Source organism: Dendrobates tinctorius, unplaced genomic scaffold (genome assembly GCF_039654945.1).
Source record: "Dendrobates tinctorius isolate UK_male_01 unplaced genomic scaffold, ASM3965494v1 ptg000022l, whole genome shotgun sequence".
In the NCBI taxonomy this organism is placed as follows: domain Eukaryota; kingdom Metazoa; phylum Chordata; class Amphibia; order Anura; family Dendrobatidae; genus Dendrobates; species Dendrobates tinctorius.
The window spans coordinates 101,748,990-101,769,709 of record NW_027361690.1 but is presented as its reverse complement, the minus strand read 5'-3'; the positions used below and the strand labels follow the sequence as shown (position 1 = coordinate 101,769,709).

The 20,720-nt window shown below is 47.0% G+C and overlaps 1 protein-coding gene across 2 annotated transcripts in view; it reads left to right on the top strand.

Moving 5' to 3' along the window:
* Positions 1-13,346, top strand: part of ERLIN2 (ER lipid raft associated 2) — a 49,241-nt gene extending 35,895 nt beyond the window's left edge. For both annotated transcript variants that reach the window (XM_073569034.1, XM_073569035.1), the window contains exons 11-12: positions 1,564-1,643; positions 8,877-13,346. In XM_073569034.1, the coding sequence (XP_073425135.1) occupies positions 1,564-1,643; positions 8,877-9,077 (281 nt within the window). In that variant the 3' untranslated portion in view covers positions 9,078-13,346. The remainder of the gene's footprint in view (positions 1-1,563; positions 1,644-8,876) is intronic.
* The last annotated feature ends 7,374 nt before the right edge of the window (positions 13,347-20,720 follow it).

The following is a 20,720-nucleotide window of genomic DNA, read 5'->3' as shown; positions in this document are numbered from 1 at the left end:
TGATTACTTTGTATATATTTGTCCTATACAACTTCTCAGAAGATTAAAGAGTTAGGAGAGAGTTAATTAATCATTGTTGTTGTGGTTTATTTTGCTCCAAAATTTATATCCCAAGTTTTCATCTACTGCCAAGAATAGTAGGGGTGCAACAAAATAGTTTCGCCTAGGGCGCCGTAATCTCTCGGGCCGGCCCTGACCCTCCAGATACTTTTAGTTATGCATAGTCCTACTACTCGGCCAAACCTAAACAGTGCTCACAAGCTGAAACTGTTGCAGTCCAGACATGTATGAAGAATAATTTCAAAACAGAATTGTTTACTGATGAATGCTGTGCAACTATGGATGATCCAGATGGATGAAGAAGTAGATGACCACCATTTCCCAACAAGACAGCGGCGTGTTTTGCGCCGTAATCATGGTGAAGGAGCTGTTAGGCTCTCTTGAGGTCCTGGAAGGTGTGAAAATGACCTTAACAAAGTATATAAAGTTTCTGACAGACCACTTTCTTCCATGAAAAAGAAGCATTGTGCCATACATGGCAGAAGCCTCTTCATGCATCAATATGCACCATCTCATGCTGCAAAGAATACCTGCTGCTGGCGGCATAAAATGAGAGAAACCCATGGTGTGACCACCATTCTTCCCTGACCTCAACCATATTGAGAACTTTTGGTGACCACGGTTTTTACTGACCATTTACTTATAACACCGACAACTAGCTGTCATTGTACGGGTGGGTATCCTATATACACCACATGACTGCATTTCTGTATGAATGACTGACTGAATACAAGGTTTGCCAGAAACACGCGTCACAGTAACAAGTTCCTTGAAATTAAACCAGTCCCTTGTGAAGCTTTTCAGCCTGTGATACAACATAAGCACAGCACGGTGGCTCAGCGGTTAGCACTGTTGCTCTTCAGCACTGGGATCCTAGTGCAAATCTGACCTAGAATAACATCTGCAAGGAGTTTGTATGTTCTCCCCGTGTTTGCGTGGGTTTCCTCCAGGTTTTCCGGTTTCTTCCCACACTCCACAGGCAGACTGATAGGGAATTTACATAGCATCCATAAAGCACTGCCAGATATCGTGGCTCAATATGTGTTACAGAACCACCCAGCACCCAGAATATGTTGTGCAGTTATATGTATATATAATAGGTTCCATGTGAGATGCATGTCCCTAATGTATCAGCAGTGTCCGCCCTCCCCCCACCTTTGTAATTCCCACAGTAAACATCCGCAGGCTCCGGCCACCTGCGGCTTTTGTAATGCATGTCTGGCCTGCTGCTTGTCTATTGACCGGCCCTCTGTATCTGTGTGATATATTCTGTGTCCTGTGAGTAAAGTGTTGTCAGACTGGAAATACATGGAGAAGCAGTGATCTTTTATATGCGCCCATGCACTCAGAGGAATTCCAGCCAGCGTCATTCATTCAGACTCTAGCCAACGCAGAGCGGACCTCCGAAAATACGGGGTGGTACTGAAAGAGGTACCCCAGCTTGGAAGACCCCGTTACAATAAGCAAAAATAAATTTGGTTTCTCAATGCTTTTGTTCTGCAGATTCTGCCTTTATAGCTAGAGAGAAGGCGAGGGCCGATGCCGAATTTTATACAGCCAAGAAAATATCAGACTCCAATAAGGTAAAGCTACAAATTTCTTTTTCTACACTCAGTTCTGGACACTGTTTGGGTGTACCCTTTCGTTTCTCCAAACTGCACCCTACCAATCATGAGGAGGACATTCTGATGTGTGCCTACACTGTCTGATACTGTGAGCCCTGATTGGACAGTGTACGGACCCCTCCCAACTACTAACACCTACTTGTCACTTTATTCCTAAACTTCTATGAGGAATAACAGAGGAACGTCACAACTTACAGTGCTTGAGAACTGTATATATGGAGGATACACGTACTTACCAACAGACTGCCAGGAGCGGTGATGAGCCATCTTTAAAGGGGGTTATCTACTGTATTTTTCGGATAACACGCACTTTTTTTCCCCAAATTTGGGGGGGGGGGAATGAGGGTGCGTCTTATAATGCGAATATTCCTTACTGGTCACGGTGGTGCAGGGTCCCAGGTCACTGCTGGAAGAGTCAAGAGTGGAGTGTTGCTCCAGGCCACAGGCTGGGATGAAGTAGTGTTCGGATGTGTGACGCTGCGGGTGTTCGGTGGTGCGGGGGCTCCGCCAACATTTTGTGAAAGCCTGGAGCCCCCGCACTTCCATGGTTTACATTGCAGTAGACTCCGGAAAAATGGCTGCCAGGGCACCAAGATCTCCATCTGGGCATGCGCCTCCCCCGGCAGCCATTTTCCCGAGTCCACCGTATAGTAAACCATGGAAGTGCGGGGGGCTCCGGGCTTTCACAAAATGTCAAAGGAGGCTCAGCACCACCGAACACCCACAGCGTCACACATTCGAACACCCCTTTCTCCCAATCTGGGGTCCGCAGCATCGCCCCACTCCTGCCTCCGCCAGCAGCGACCCTGGGACCCTGCTTTACCGCAGCCACCACCCCCGGTAAGCAATAAGATGCCTGGATTGTAAGAAGCACCACCATTTTATTAAAACAAGTTTTATCTTTCGTCTCATAGGGGGACACAGAAACCGTGGGTGTGTGCTGATGCCACTAGGAAGTTGACACTATGCCATGAAAAAATGTTAACTCCGCCTCCGCAGCATACACCCCTCCGACCGGCTGTAGGACAATGAGTTTTGCTTAGTGTCAGCAGGAGGTGGACAGGGGTCTCTCGCAGACACATGCCTACCTCAATGTGCGTCGTTCCTTTTCAGGTAACCAGGAGGGATACAGAGTAGATCTGCTACATCTGTATTCCCACACCGGGATTATGAGTACGGTGTGTACTGCCACCCTGTATCCTCATGAATCCCACTGGCAGGACCCTAACACAGGACTCGTGTTCAGGTGGCCGCTACTGGTTCTAACCTTCGTCTCCCATCACTCGCCCGCCAGAGCCTGATGATCGAGAGAGACGCCCTGCAGAAAAGGTTTGGGACAGCAATTTTTTCATGCAGATAACTGACCCCTGTTACGGGGTGAGCTGGAGGTAAGAGGCTACAGCATTTATATTCTTCTCACCAGCCGCACTAGGCTGAATGTGACCGCTCTAATCAGCGCTCGGGATTGCAGCCCATGGCTCTTAGTTTAAGAGCCAACACTTACTTTCAAGCACACGGTACAGCACAGTTCCAGCTCCTCCCGTGGCAGCGTTATGGCCCTGGGCTTCAGCAGGAGCCCAGTACGGCCAACACCAGATTCTGGCTTCCGGCAGGCTCCGCCCCTCGGCTTCCTCTTCCTGTACCAGTGCCATCTTGGTGCTCCAGGAGGCTGGAGCAGGGCTCCTCCCACCACCTCCGGGCGGGGATTTCATAAAAGATTCTAGGCAGGGGGCTGTTGACATCTCTCTCTCTCTCTCTCTCTCTCTCTCTCTCTCTCTCTCTCTCTCTCTCTCTCTCTCTCTCTCTCTCTCTCTCTCTCTCTCTCTCTCTCTCTCTCTCTCATCAGCCTTTGGGCGGCAGCTGCTGCGGGGACACAGGTCGTGGATATATGAGTACTGCACTACAGGTTGCTCCCTCACTCCGCTTTCTACCCCTGACGGTCGGCACCAGGTTAAGCCTGTCAGTATGCCCAAGGGAGAGCAGTCACGCTCCTCATCCGCTTCAGCGACCTTGGTCGAATATTTTGTATGTACCAAATGAAATGTCAGGCTTCCTTCAGGTCAGTCCTCACCACTCTGCTCAGATTGCAGCAGACCTACGGTGTCACCAACACTAGAGAACAGGTGCAGCCCCCCTGCCTTATCTGTCAGAGCTCCCGCATTATCCCTGGAGCAGGAGGAAGCCACCCTGCCTGCCGCCCAGGGGCCATCCATCGCCACAGGAGACAGTGAGTGTCCAGGATGGGCCTCTTCCTTATCTAAGTCCGTGGCCGACCTTACCAAGGTATCACAGACCTTGGTAACGGTGCTTGACAGATTGCCACTTCAGACTCCAGTGGACACAGGAGCATCAAAGGAGCCTCCTTTTGGGCCTTTTAGAGGCCGTACAAGGTTTAGACAGGACCACCAACCCAGGTCCCCTTCTCACTCCATCTCTCCACCAGAGTTCCTCTGGCTGTCTGCCTCCTCCCGGTCCTCATCCCAGGAATAAGGTGAGGCATTATCAGAGACTCACTCAGAGGAGGGTTCTGAGTACGGGCCAGAACAGTCCGAGGGCGTCGAGGATATGGCTCAATGAGAACATTAGGGACGCCACATCAATACCTAAAGATCAGACTTTTTCATTTAACCGTCATAAGTCTCCCGCTAGGGCCTTTGCCTCCCACAAGGATTTTGAGGAAGTATTAGCCAGGGAAAGGGAATACCAAACCAGGCGGTTTCAGAGGGTTAGTCGTTTTGGGATTCTATATCCTTTTCCTCCAGATCTCACCGACAACTGGACCGCCTCCCCTTCGGTGGATCCACCAGTGTCCAGACTCTCTACCAATACAATCCTCCCACTGGCCAGTGGGGCAGCTCTAAAGGATCCCAATGATAGATGGATAGAATCCCTGGCGAAATCCACCTTTGAGGCAGCGGCCGCTACATTGTGTCCGGTTTTCGCCTCAGCCTGGGTAGCTAAGTCTGTTACGGAATGGGCCAAACAGCTTAGACAGGGCTTATTGGCCGGGGCCCAAGCAGCGGAACTGGCGGAGTTCGCAGATCAAATCTCTCATGCCGGGAGGTATATGGTATCAGCGGCCCTGGATGCCGCTTCTTGCGCAGCTCAAGCATCCAGTAACGTGGTAGCCGTCCGGCTGACGGTCTGGCTAAAGGCTTGGCAGGCTGATTTATCCTCAAAGAAATCACTGACCAATCTGCCGTCTCAGAGTGCCTGACTCTTGGGGTCAATGTTAAATCAAATCATTAAGGATGCAACGGGGGGGGTACAAGCTCCCTTCTCCCTCAGGCCAAGCCTCGTCGATATGTTTTCGTAGGGCTCAGCCCTTTCGCCGTACCCCAGCAACAGACGCTTATGCTCAGGGCCCACAGAGGTCGCAAGCACCTAGAGACAGAAGGAGGGTATCCTTTCTGCCACCCCTTCATGGCATTCCCGCAGTTCCAACAGCAAAGCTACCAGGTCAGGGCTGAGCAGAGCCAATTCAGCCTGACGCCGACAGGGAAGCCAACTCCCTTCACAGTACCTCTTCCAGACTAGGAGGCCGCCTTCTCCTCTTCAGAGATGTCTGGTAGTGTTCAGTAGAGGATATCTGGGTAAAGGAGGTGGTATCCACAGGATAAAAGATAGACTTCAACGCGCTTCCGCGAGACCGTTCCTATCGCAACTTCCAAGAGACGCTGCTATGGCTCTAGGGTTTTTTGCGGCAATCGACTCTCTCCTCAACGCAGGAGTAATCGTCCCCGTTCCTGAGCAGGAACGTTTCACCGATTTTTACTCAAGCCTGTTTGTGATCCCAAAAAAGGATGGCTCAGTTCGTCCCATACTAGACCTCAAAAGGCTAAACAAATGGGTCCGCTTATGCCATTTCAGGATGGAGTCGATTCGGTCGGTAATCACATCTATGGAGGATCAGGAATTCCTATGTTCCATAGATTGGGGACGCCTACCTGCACGTCCCCATTTTTCAGGAACATCAAAGGTTTCTACGCTTTGCTGTCCAAGAGCAGCATTTCCAGTTTGTGGCCCTGCCATTTGGGCTGGCAACAGCCCCCCAGAATTTTTACAAAGATTATGGCAGCAATGGTAGCTATATTAAGGGTCAGAGGCATAATATTAGTACCATATCTCAACGATATTCTCGTCAAAGCACCCTCCTTCACTCAGGCCCAGGAAAACCTAGCGGTGGTTTTAAACACGCTGTTCTGGTTTGGTTGGATCATAAACAGGGAGAAATCTCACCTAACGCCAACGCAACGCCTAGAATTCTTAGGGATGACAATCGACACCCGCCGCTCAAGGGTCTTTCTCCCAGAAAGAAAGTGTATTACCCTCCAGCAGGGAATTCGTTCTCTGTTAAAATTCCGACTTCTATCCTTTCGCGCTGCCATGAGAGTCTGTTTCATTCCAGGATACTGCAGAGGAACATCCTCCTTCAGTGGGACAGGACCATCTCTTCGCTGGATCGCCCCTTCCTCCCTTCCATTCAGAGCAGGGAATCCCTCAAGTGGTGGCTGACCTCCCCCCCTCGATCATCTGCGACGGCCTTTTCCCCCTGTCCACTGGCAGGTGGTAACTACAGATGCCAGTCTCCTGGGCTGGGGTGCGGTATTCCTTCAACTGATCTTTCTAGCACTCCTACATTGGGAAAGATACCTCAACAACCAGCCAGTCAGGATTCGGACGGACAATGCCACAGCGGTGGCATACATCAATCACCAAGGGGGAACCAGGAGTCCCCGGGCACTGGCCGAGGTATCCAGAATTGTCAGCTGGGCGGAAACCGCAATTTCGGCAGTTTATATTCCCAGCACAGACAACACGGCCGCCGACTCCTCAGTCGGGAGGGGCTCGCGGCAGGAGAATGGTCCTTTACATCAGGACGTGTTCTGTCAGATATGCCGCCTATGGGGGACTCCAGACTTCTGGCGTCGCGGCAGAACAGAAGGGTCCAACAGTTTGTCTCAAGATACCGCGATCCTCTAGCAATAGGGGTCGACGCGCTGGTCATTCCCTGGACACAGTTCAGACTCCCTTACCTGTTCCCTCCCCTTCCTCTCCTGCAAAGGTTGCTAAAGAAGATCAAGGCGGAAGGGGTGCCTGTCATATTGATCGTCCTGTACTGACCCAGGAGGGCCTGGTTCGCAGAAATTATCAATCTTCTCGCAGGCACCCCCTGGAGACTCCCCGACAGACCAGATCTTCTGGCTCAGGGGCCGTTTTACCACTCGAATTCTCGGTTGCTCAATTTGACGGCATGGCCTTTGAAACCACAATACTGAGAGCAGCGGGATTTTCGGTTCGAGTCATTAATACAATGATCCAGGCTAGGAAGCCCTCCTCTTTCAGGGTCTATTATTGAGCCTGGAAGGCCTATTTTGGCTGGTGTGAGTCTAATCACATCACACCTATCCCCAGTTCCCTACCATCTGTCTTAGCCTTTTTCCAGGCAGGGTTAGTTCTTTGAAAGGCCAGGTATCTGCTCTCTCTATTCTTTTTCATAGAAATTTGGCCTCCCGCTTACAGGTTAAGACCTTCCTGCAAGGGGTGGTGCATACAGCTCCTCCTTACAGATCCCCAGTGGCTCCATGGGATCTTATCTTGGTCTTGGAAGCCTTGACAGGTTCACCCTTTGAACCCCTCCAGGAAGCTCCCATGTCTTTGTTGTCCTTGAAGGTGGTATTTCTCGTAGCCATCACCTCTATTAGGCGGGTTTCAGAATTAGCGGCATTGTCCTGTCGCCCTCCATTCTTAATTATGCACCAAGACAAGATTGTTTTGCGGCCTCCTCCTAACTTTCTTCCCAAGGTGGTATCCACCTTCCACCTGAACGAGGATATAATCCTTCCGTCATTTTGTCCCGCTCCAACCCATCCTCTGGAGCGTTCTTTGAATAAGCTAGACCTGGTCAGGGCGATAAGGCTCTATCTGGCCAGGACCGCTCACTTCAGGAAGGCAGACTCACTCTTTGTTATCCCTGCCGGCCTCTAAGGCAACAATTGCCCGCTGGATCAGAATGGCAATTCTGGAAGCCTACCGGGTGAAGGACAGAGTGTCCCAGGCTGGGGTCAAGGCCCATTCTACTTGGGTGGTGGGCACCTCCTGGGCAGTACACAATAGGGCATCAGCCATGCAGTTGTGCAAGGCAGCCACATGGTCGTCCGTGCTTATCTTTTCAAGGTTCTATAAGGTCCATAGCTATGCTTCAGCGGACACCAGCCTAGGCAGAAGAATCTTGCAGGCGGCAGTGGTGAGTTCTCCGACCTGAAGGAAGTTTCTGTCCACCCCAGGGACTGCTTTTAGACGTCCCACGGTTTCTGTGCCCCCCAATGAGACGAAAGAGAAAACAGGATTTTGGTTGCTTACCGTAAAATCTGTTTCTCAGAGTCTTCATTGGGGAACACAGCGCCCTCCCATGATTTTGTTACTTGTAATGAATATATGATGACTTACATGATATTGTCTCCTCCTACTGCTTTTTTACTAACTGATTGTCCTACAGCCGGTCGGAGGGGTGTATACTGCGGAGTCGGTTAACATTTTTTTCATGGCATATTGTCAAACTCCTAGTGGCAGCAGCACACACCCACGGTTTCTGTGTCCCCCAATGAAGTTAATGAGAAACAGATTTTACGGTAAGCAACCAAAATCCTGTTTTTTTCCTAGTTTCCTCTTCAAAATTTGGGGTGCGTCTTATAACCCCCAAAATACACTAAGTCCTTTTTTTTTTTTTTTTTTTTTCCACCCCTACTATGAGGCTGAACACTTATTGGGAGGTCATTGCTAACTACCTGACTGTTGTGTTGTACGCCAATCTCTCCTTGTCACAGAATCACTCATGGTGGTGACTCTCCGACTTCTTGTGACCTCACTGACAGAATAGTTCTTTCCACTCTGATCTGCGCTTACAAGCTCAATACCATCAGTATGTAAGCACTGCACCCCCTCGGAGACCAGCCTCCTCTGATAGACTGCAGCGGTGGCCTGTTACCTAGGCAATGATCAGTAAACAAATCTAAAAATCGCATTATTCTTAAGAATGACGTGGATGTTTAATAAGTAACTGGCATAGTTGGTTGTTTTTACAAGCCCCTTTCAATTTTACCCACTTAAGATGATGTCACGAGCCCTGGAATTTCCCCAAATTTTCTTTGTGTCATATGTTACCTTTTGCTTTTTGTCTTCCTCTTGCAGCTAAAATTAACCCCTGAATACCTGCAACTTATAAAATACCAAGCCATCGCTGCCAACAGTAAGATCTACTTTGGTAATGACATCCCAAATATGTTTATGGACAGCACCACAAGCACCAGCGCCCATCCGGGCGACCAACCTCCAGGAGACGCCTTTCCCTTTAAAGACTCCACTGTATATTCTGATGAATCAAATTCCTAAGGACAAAAGGGAGAAAAAATCCACTGGTTTTACAAAAAAAAGGAAAATGAACGAAAAATATATGAAAATTGCAAAACCAAATGATAATTTTTTTTCTAGCGATTTGCAGCCTCAGAAGGAAGTATTGGCACTCTGTAGATTAATTTTTTTCTTTTATATGTCCACAAAATGAATGTTTGTATTGTATCGGAAGTATTTGGATTCTCAGGACGCTGTGATTTGTTTTTCTACCGCGGCGGCTATAAAACACTTACTGATTGTGGGGTGATGCATCTCATGGCAGCTCGTGGAGGCTTTTTACAGTATTTTGATATCTTTTTGCAAAATGCTGTATATTACTAGGGACCAATATTTGTCTTTTTTTGTGGAGTCCAAATGTGCTACAGAGAAGGATAAGATCTGAGTACAATGTGTGCATTATTGTCTGTCGTGGTACTTACAAGGATCACGATGTCTTATAAGACCTGCCAGTACAATACATCCACATATTAAAGCAGATCTTGTCACCACTTTTCAATTGCATCCTTTATTAAATAGAAGTAAGACCTGGAGAGCCTAGTGTACTCACTTTGAAAATCCATATTAGAATGGCTGTATAATCTGGTTTGAACGTTTCCCTGCCTGATAATAAAATTAGCATTTCTATAAAGGGTACAGTATCAGTATTTGTCCAGTCTCAGACTTGGATTTTCACGGTATGTACACCAGCCTCATCAGATCTAAGATATATTTACTAATTTATGCCATATGTCTTGTGCAGTTTTGCATTAGATTAGTTATCTGGGCCTATGTTTGTCTTTTTGGTCAGATGCCCTGTACTTTAGTTGGGGGGGATGCAGTAACCATACCCTACATTGTATATACTGAGGCCTCATTCAGACTTGTTTCTTTTTTTTTTGCATATAAGAACCATCCGTTTTTCTGTGGCGGTGTGTTTTTTATTTGTAGATCTAATTTTTTTTTCATCAGTTTTTGGTCAGTGTATCAGCTTTTACCATCACTGTGGCATTTGTTTTTTTCATTTGCAAGACAAAAAAACGCAATCCTTTTCCGATCCGTTAAAAAGTCTATCGCTCCAGATTTTTTAAAATTAAATCACTTAAGTTCTATAGGGAATGTGGCCCTAAAAAATATACCTGTATTTAACTTCATTTAAAAGAAAAAAAAAAGTTTTATTACATACGGTATTTAAATGCAGGGTCCTCAGTGCCACCTGGGCGTGCCCAAGGCCTTCCCCTTAGCTTGATTGACAGTCCTCGCTTGCCCAGAGCGACCGCCGCCTTAGCTGAATTCCTGGCCCTGTCCATCCCTGTGTCCTATTGGCATTAGCCACACTTTACTGTGTCCTCCTGTGTGCAGCGAGGGACTAGCGTGTGCTCACACTAACACTATCTGTGCTCTCTGGGCTCCCGCAGTGTCGGTGCAGGAGGCAGTACTCAATTTAGGCAGCACTCACTCTGAGCAAGGAAGCTCTGTCAATGGCGCAGTCAGACAGCTGTATAACTTGGAGCGAGAGTGGAATGCAGTGCCCTGACGGCCAGTCCGAGCACTGTGTTCCTATCTCTGGCCGATTTATACAGCCATGTGAAAAAGAAAGAAAAGGGTGGCACTCACCATTTCTAAAATCCAGTCTTTATTGATACAAATTAAAACCTCTTCAGCAGGGAGGGTACAGCAATAGGGAAAGATCGGACAACGACCGTTTAGCACTCCTGCACTTCTACGGGACCTGATTTATACAGCCATCTTGCTGCGCCCTAAAGGGACATATGGAAGATGCTGATGGAGGGGGTGGAATGGTGCCCTAAGCCATTGGCCGTGATGGCACAGTTGTACCACGACTCCTCATTTGCTTATGAACTAAAAAATGGTGACAGTACTCGGATGGCATCCATGTTTTTTTTTTTTTTCCCACCTTACTCCTTGGACTTTGATCCGCTGCCTATTTTCCAAGAGTGAGTGCTTAAAACAAGTTAAATTATTAATTGTGAGGTCTTTTTGGACTGCGAGCTTTGTGCTTTAAAGGGAACCTGGCACTCTTTCATGCTGACCAAACTAGGAGCAGCAAGAATCTGCACCTGGATGTAAAATCGCAGCCAGGAATGTTTTCTCTGAAATGCTATGTAAGACCGGGGTCACCCTTGCAAGAAACTCGCCCGAGTCTCGTCTCAATACCTGGCACTGCCGCCGGCACTCGGGACTGGAATGTGCGGCTGCATTTATTTCTATGCAGCTGAGCGCTCCAGTCCGAGTGCCGGCGGCAGCGCCGGGTATTGAGACCCGAGTTTCTCGCAAGTCTGACCCCAGACTAATATGGAGTTTAATGAGACATCTGGGAGAAGCGAGGTGAAGCCAGTGCTGTGATCATCCGGTGGTGGACAAATCTTTCCTTATATACACATATGGGGAACACTTGTCAATCACCGGGATCAGAGTGAGAAGACGCTTGGAATTCCTCGCTGCTCCTGGCCGTACCTGCACCCTACTGACTCCAGGCTCTGGTTTCTGCTGGCCCTGGTTTGGCCAGTATGAATCCAGGGACATATCCCTTTTGACTTGCACGTAATTTACCGTAATTTTAATTTTTGTATATAATAATGTTGAATATTTGGACCCTCCAAAAAGAATTTGTAGTTTAAATCCTGAAATTGACTGGCTCTTTAATCACTCCAAAAGCAAAACTGTCCATAATCAGACTTTGTCTAGTGACTTGCCTCTTCGCTGCCTTTCTTGTTGTACCTTGTGCGTTTTTTTATGAAAACTATAGAAGTGCAGGGGAATGTTTCACCTGTGAACAGAGCTGCAAGTGTTTGGAGCTCATTCTCCTGTACTTTCCTCACCGATGCACCCGGTCTCATTGACTAGCCCGTTTCCACATAACACTACAATTATTCCTATAAGGTTTAGCTCCAATGACTATTACATATGCCATAGTAGTTTTTCTTTTCTTGTGTGATCTGCAGAAATATTCGCAAGAATATGATTTTCTCATCCATGTACTTGGAGGTAGCGGTTTTGTACTAGCCATCTCATTGCTCATTGCCAGGGGCCGTCATCCCTTCCTTGCTGGCGGCACACGCTGCTATAGAGTTAACATGTAGGTTAAGAACAGACTGGCACCCAACATGGAGAAATGAAGAACGGATGCCCTCAACCCCATGATGTCGTCCCCAGTGCACATCACACTGCATTAGCAATATACATCTAGCATGGGATTCCTTGACATAGAAGGAACCCCTAGGGGCCATGCAGGGATCCGTTTTTGTAATCTCGTATTTTTGAGACCTACACTGCCATATATTGTGTTGGGGCGGTTTATGTATAATATGTATAGGGACAGTGCCAGTATTGGCAATGTTCATTTGGACAGGTGCTTTTTAAAGGGGCAGTACATGGCGCTCTTAATCTCTGCTACCTCTGGTGTCAGGTGGCGCCTCCATTTTCTGTGGTTTCACAGTAGGTGCTTTGTGTTTCCAAAGAGGAAACAATGGTATTTCCTGCAGTCCTGTCTGTGACTGCTAATGGGTACTGATTAACCGCAGATTGATGGTGCGATACCCCTAAAACGATATACATGCGTTTGGGTTCTGCACCTGTATCCTTACAGGAGCTGCTGCTGTTAATAATGCGAGTGAGCGGGATATTTCATCCCCGGCGTCAATGCAGCAGAACAAAACATGGAGCCCGCTGTGGTTATTAAATGGTATGTTCATCATTACCAAAGATTAGCTCGATTGAAATACATTGTGGCTGATCTGTGTAAGAAGCTACTGCTCCGTCCATGGCAGACATCACTCCGATGCAGAATCTGGATTCACTGTATATTTGCCAAATCTATCTGGTGTGAACATGACCTATGGCGCTCCGTGACAATGCTGCTAGGGGAGCTTGTCTGTAATTGACATTGGCACTTATTATTTTTGCTGAATCAATGATTTGATGTGTACCAATCGTTTGACTATTCAGAATAAGGCTGTGTTCACATTATGTAATAAACCACAGCACCGTGGCAGAACTGTAGCACTATGGACACCAGCAGTACGGGACACACCCTATTGACTTTTTATGACATCTCTTTGATTCTGCCAAGGGGTTTGTCGTTTCATCTGTGCCAGCCTGGAGTCATCATCTGCTCCTACGATAGACTGATCCGCCCCCATCCACAATGATGGGAAAGGCACCGCCGTCTGGACTGGAGTCACTCTCTGTAACCTAATGGGCCGAGACAATGATTGCAAATCAATAAACTGCCGAGATGTCGCCATGCTATCAATCCGACTGATTTTATAACGTGTAGTTGCTGTGGGTTGTTATGAAAGTCGAACGCTGTGCCTGAAAACTGAGGACAACCTACGGAGCAGGAAAGTACCGCTATAATGCATCCCTAGGCCTCATGCACACTCGGGCTCAGAGCCTATAACCATTGGCAAGCAAATGTGCCTCCTTATTATGCTTCCATACAGCACTATTATGCGGAGAAAGGGGACAGGGGTAAAGGTATTGGTTAATAACACCCATTAGGTGGCATAAGAAAGAGAACACATACTTGGTCCAGGTTCCCATGAGTTTCAACCTCAAATACGGAAGAAACTAGTGCACGCTGTGACGGTGTCGGTGATCGTGAACTTCTTGTTCATGCGAGATGACCCCTAGGTCTGCGCATTCAGGGTTTCATTTATTCCTACATTGTCATTTAATATCACCAACACCGGATCAGAGGGGTGGACGAGATTAAGGGCAGGGGAAGAGTGTAGATTTACTTTGGATTTACATACACTTGACTAGCTGGCGTGCGACTGTGAATTGTCTGGAGCTCACAGCAGGTTTCTATTCGTATTCTACGGATACGTTCCCTTTAAGAATCGTGTAGCACACCCAATTATGCAACTTGTTGACATACACAGAGATTAGAAAATTGTCCCTTAGATTTCTTACTCCATGAAGCCCCCGTTGTCGCACCACAAACGGCACCGCGCTCCTGTCCTGTCTGTGGCTGCTCATGGCTGAGCATACGACCAGACACAACTCTTAGGATAATAAGGATGTAGTCCAGCACTTGAGCAAATCTTATAAAAACTTTCTTTATTTTATTAGGCCACAAAGCATGACTAGACAAAAGGGTAAAATCCAAGAATAACCAACGCGTATAAAGCGAATAGACCACCCTTAGGGCCCCGTCACACATAGCGACTCACCAGTGATCCCGACAACGATATGACCTTGTCAGGTTTGCTGGTGTGTCGCTACATGATCGCTGGTGAGCTGCCAAACAGGCAGATCTCACCAGCGATGAGGACCAGCGACACGTGGGTAACAAGCGCGCGTCGCTTAGTTACCCTCAGTGTACCTTAGATACCAGCATGCTGGCGCTGGGAACTGGTAACCAAGGCAAACAGCGGGTTTCTAAGTGCTGTGCGGCGCTTAGGAACCCGCAGTTTACCTTGGTTACGAGCTGGGAGCTCGCTGATCGTTGCTCTCCCGCTGCCACACGCAGCGATGCGTGCTGGCCAGCGGGAGACCAACGATCAAAAAAATGTCCAGGGCTTTCGAGCATGATCAGCGATACCCGGCAGGGGGGCCAATCGCTGATAGATGTCACACACAGCTATATCGCTGGTGAGATCGCTGTTGTGTCACAAAACTTGTGACTCGGCAGCGATCTCGCTGTGTGTGACAGGGGCTTTGCTCAGGGCTAAATACATATTAGGCCATAGAGCCTTAACTAGGTCACACTCCGTAAATTATATGAATAATCAAAAGCCAGATAAAATCCAGAGAAAAGGAGTGTCTGTATCTACAAGTAGAATAGACAGAAATTTTATTAATAAATTCACAACATAGAATAATCAAATATAAAAGAAGTTAAAAAGATACCTCCTGTCAACATGGAGATGAAGCAAAGGGTATACATTAGAAATAAAGTTATTTCTTATAATTAAACTAGCTAAAGAGCCCAGCGCTGCCCGGGCATAGTAACTAATTGTGGTTAGTTATAACAATTTATAATTATCCTCCATCCCATAGTCCCGTGCCCATATACCCATCATACATATCCACGATCCCATAGGCCCGTGCCCATATACCCATCATACATATCCTCCATCCCATAGTCCCGTGCCCATATACCCATCATACATATCCACCATCCCATAGTCCCGTGCCCATATACCCATTACACATCCTCCATCCCATAGTCCCGTGCCCATATACCCATCATACATATCCTCCATCCCATAGTCCCATGCCCATATACCCATCACACATCCTCCATCCCATAGTCCCGTGCCCATATACCCATCATGCATATCCTCCTTCCCATAGTCGAGTGCCCATATACCCATCACACATCCTCCATCCCATAGTCCCATGCCCATATACCCATCACACATCCTTCATCGCATAGTCCCATGCCCATATACCCATCATACATATCCTCCATCCCATAGTCGAGTGCCCATATACCCATCACACATCCTCCATCCCATAGTCCCATGCCCATATACCCATCACACATCCTTCATCGCATAGTCCCATGCCCATATACCCATCATACATATCCTCCATCCCAGTGCCCATATACCCATCACACATCCTCCATCCCATAGTCCCATGCCCATATACCCATCATACATATCCTCCATCCCATAGTCCCGTGCCCATATACCCATTACACATCCTCCATCCCATAGTCTCATGCCCATATACCTATCATACATATCCTCCATCCCATAGTCGAGTGTCCATATAACCATCATACTGTACATATCCTAGTCCATCCCATAGTCCCGTGCCCATATACCCATTACACATCCTCCATCCCATAGTCTCATGCCCATATACCTATCATACATATCCTCCATCCCATAGTCGAGTGTCCATATAACCATCATACTGTACATATCCTAGTCCATCCCATAGTCCCGTGCCCATATACCCATTACACATCCTCCATCCCATAGTCTCATGCCCATATACCTATCATACATATCCTCCATCCCATAGTCGAGTGTCCATATAACCATCATACTGTACATATCCTAGTCCATCCCATAGTCCCGTGCCCATATACCCGTCATACATATCCTCCATCCCATAGTCCCGTGCCCATATACCCGTCATACATATCCGCCATCCCTTAGTCCCGTGCCCATATACCCGTCATACATATCCGCCATCCCATAGTCCCGTGCCCATATACCCGTCATACATATCCGCCATCCCATAGTCCCGTGCCCATATACCCGTCATACATATCCGCCATCCCATAGTCCCGTGCCCATATACCCGTCATACATATCCGCCATCCCATTGTCCCGTGCTCATATACCCGTCATACATATCCGCCATCCCATTGTCCCGTGCCCATATACCCGTCATACATATCCGCCATCCCATAGTCCCGTGCCCATATACCCGTCATACATATCCTCCATCCCATAGTCCAGTGCCCATATACCCGTCATACATATCCTCCATCCCATAGTCCCGTGCCCATATACCCATCACACATCCTCCATCCCATAGTCAACCATTATGACATCTAAATGAGCGGCAGGGCTTGCAACCTATGATGACATCAGCGTCGCCATGGCAACCATTGCGACATAATGAGGGGCGGGGCTTGACGCGCACACACTTTCCCCAGTATGTAGATAGGGGCAAAATTGTTTGGTGAATTAGAATGCGTGGGGTTAAAATTTCGCCTCACAACATAGCCTAGGACGCTCTCAGGGTCCAGACGTGTGACTGTGCCAAATTTTGTGGCTGTAGCTGCGACGGTGCGGATACCAATCCCGGACATACATACACACACACACACACACACACACACACACACACACACACACACACACACACACACACACACACACACACTTTGAGCTTTATATATTAGATAATCAAGGTAAAACATGCATGTGAGGCCTTCATTGGTCCCGTGGGGACTAATCTGCCTGCCTGTCAGGAATTGCACAAGGCTATAAACCTGCCTGGGAGTATGCCTTTTGCTGCAAGAGTCCATGGTATATCGGACTACAGGATCAGGCATAGTAACAGCTGCCAGTATGCATGGATAAGGGTAAACTTGATATATAGTACCTCGGTATACTAGTTTGCTACATTGAAACTACATTCACTTGTAGAATATGGAAATAAAATGGTTAAATACATCACAAGTGCAGATTGTAATAGCAAAAAGGGGTTAATGCACATGTTTTTTTTTACCTGACAGGAGGCAAGTGCTAGATGACCTCTGGATCTCCCACCCCAATGTGCGTTTCGATGCATAAGATAAGGCTCTTTTCACAAGTAGCTTTATTTCATCCTTTTTTTCTGCATGATAACCGCAGGCTATGAACAGAAAACTGCAAGGGAAATTATGCTCTTTTTTTTTGTGTGTGTTTTTATTTAATTTTTAGCGCTAATCCATTTTGATGTCAATGCTGAAAAACAAAAAACTCTGAAAGATTTGATTTGCTGTGAGTGGTGCACCAGGTGAATGAGATTTTTGAAAAAAATTATTCCTTTTGCTGTTACTATAGAACACAGCAAAAATGGGCAGCAGTATTTACCTGCCCAGGTCTTAGGCTGGTTTCACACTTGCGCTTTTTTGCGCTGCTTTTTTAGCGCAAAAAAAGCATGCGTTTTTTCCCCTATACTTTAACATGGGTGCGCATATGTGCATATATATATGCGCACGTACGCGTTTGTATGCACATGCTTTTTTTGCAGTGTGCGCTCGGGCGCACAAAATGCATCCTGTTGCATTGTTTGTGCGTCCGACTTGCCCCAAAAAAACGCATGCGCACGCAATGCGTTTTTTTTTACAGCAAAACTCCCATTAAAGTCTATGGGTGCGCATACGTGCGCATTGTAATGCGCACGTATGCGCAAAAAAGCATGCGTTTTTTTAAAAAAAATGCACCAAAACCCGAAAAAGACGCACACAAATGCATGATGCGTTTTTTTCATGCGTTTGTGTGCGCAAAAAACGCGCAGCAAAAAAACGGAAGTGTGAAAGTAGCCTTAGTGTGTTAGTTCTATCAGGATGCAGCAAACCCATATACAATGTTCAAAAAAATAAAGGGAACACTAAAATACCACAACCTAGATACAGTGCCTTGCGAAAGTGTTTGGCCCCCTGGAACTTTTCAGCCTTTTCCCAGATATCATACTTCAAACACAAATATACCAAATGTAAATTTTTGGTGAAGAATAAACAACAAATGGGACACAATTGTGAAGTTGTTCGAAATTTATTGGTTATTTGAAATTTTTGTGGAAAAGTGGGGCGTGCAATATTATTCGACCCCTTTACTTTCAGTGCAGCAAACTCACTTCAGAAGTTCATTGTGGATCCCTGAATAATCCAATATTGTCCTAAATGACTAATGATGATAAATATAATCCACCTTTGTGTAATCAATTCTCCGTATAAATGCACCTGCTCTGTGATAGTCTCAGGGTTCTGTTTGAAGCACAAAGAGCATCATGAAGACCAAGGAACACAACAGGCAGGTCCGTGATACTGTTGTGAAGAAGTTTAAAGACAGATTTGGATACAAAATGATTTCCAAAACTTTAAACATCCCAAGGAGCACTGTGCAAGCGATCATATTGAAATGGAAGGAGTATCATACCACTTCAAATCTACCAAGACCCGGCCGTCCCTCTAAACTTTCATCTCAAACAATGAGAAGACTGATCAGAGATGCAGCCAAGAGGCCCATGATCACTCTGGATAAACTGCAGAGATCTACAGCTGAGGTGGGACAGTCTGTCCATAGGACAACAATCAGTCATACACTGCACAAATCTGACCTTTATGAACGAGTGGCAAGAAGAAAGCCATTTCTAAAAGATATCCATAAAAAGTGTCATTTAAAGTTTGCAACAAGCCACCTGGGAGACACACCAAACGTGGAAGAAGATGCTCTGGTCAGATGAAGCCAAAATCAAACTTTTTGGCAACAATGCCAAACAATATGTTTGGCGTAAAGGCAACACAGCTCATCGCCCTGAACACACCATCCCCACTGTCAAACGTGGTGGCAGCATCATGGTTTGGGCCTGCTTTTCTTCAGCAGGGACAGGGAAGATGGTTAAAATTGATAGGAAGATGGAGCCCAATACTGGACCATTCTTGAAGAAAGCCTGTTGGTGTCTGCAAAAGACCTGAGACTGGGACGGAGATTTGTCTTCTAACAAGACAATGATCCCAAACAGAAAGTTAAATCTACAATGGAATGGTTCACAAATAAACATATCCAGGTGTTTGGCCAAGTCAAAGTCCAGACCTGAATTCGAGAATCTGTGGAAAGAGCTGAAAACTGCTGTTCACAAATGATCTCCATCAGACCTCACTAAGGGTGGTTTCACATTTGCGTTTCCAGCAGCAGCGTCGGCCTGCACACGGCTGCCGCTAAGCCCCGCCCCCTCCTGTGTCTCCTCTGGTAGCTCCGCCTAGGGGCGCATGACACTGCATTCGACCTGCGTCCCCTATCTTTAGCACTGGGGATGCAGGCCATGCGCAGGTATGCGTTTGGCGGCGCATGCGCCCTTTTGATGGTGTGCCGACCGGCGCCTAACGGAACCTGTTGCAATTTGGTGCGCTTGGCGCACCGTCAAAAGGACGCATGCGCCGCCAAATGCATACCTGCGCATGGCCTGCGTCCCCAGTGCTAAAGATAGGGGACGCAGGTCGCATGCAGCGTCATGCGCCCCTAGGCGGAGCCACCGGAGGCGAGGCTTAGCGGCGGCCCTGCGCAGGCCGACGCTGCTGCTGGAAACGCAAATGTGAAACCACCCTAAGCTCGAGCTGTTTGCCAAGGAAGAATGGGCAAGAATTTCAGTCTCTCGATGTACAAAACTGATAGAGACATACCCCAAGCGACTTGCAGCTGTAATCGCTGCAAAAGATGGCGCAACAAAGTATTATGTTAAAGGGGCTGAATAATATTGCATGCCCCACTTTTCAGTTTTTGAATTTCCACAAAAATTTAAAATAACCAATAAATTTCGTTCAACTTCACAATTGTGTCCCACTTGTTGAATCTTTACCAAAAAATTACATTTGGTATCTTTATGTTTGAAGCATGATATGTGGGAAAGGGTTGAAAAGTTCCAGGGGGCCGAATACTTTTGCAAGGCACTGTATCGCTGAATGAAATATTCCAGTTGCAAATTTTTATTCATTGCATAGTGGAATGTGTTAAGAACAATAAAACATAACAATTATCAATGTAAATCAAAATGATTATTCTTCCGACAGGTATGTTCATCCACCCAGCTCTCCTGCTGACTGTCTATGAAGAGCACATAGTCCATCACCCAGCTTTGCACATAGACTTGCCTCTGCACCTAGCATTCACATGGTATGTTCATCCACCCAGCTCTCCTGCTGTCTGTCTATGAAGAGCACATAGTCCATCACCCAGCTTTGCACATAGACTTGCCTCTGCACCTAGCATTCACATGGTATGCCTTTCAGCTAACCCCAGCTTACCCCAGAGTTATTTATGACCTTGTTTACTCTGGCTTGATCATATGCATCTGGTCCACTCTTAATTGTCTGACCAAGATGAGCAGAGACCACTCCTCTCTGCTTCACACCTGACTGCACTTAGTTGTACATATATTGCATAG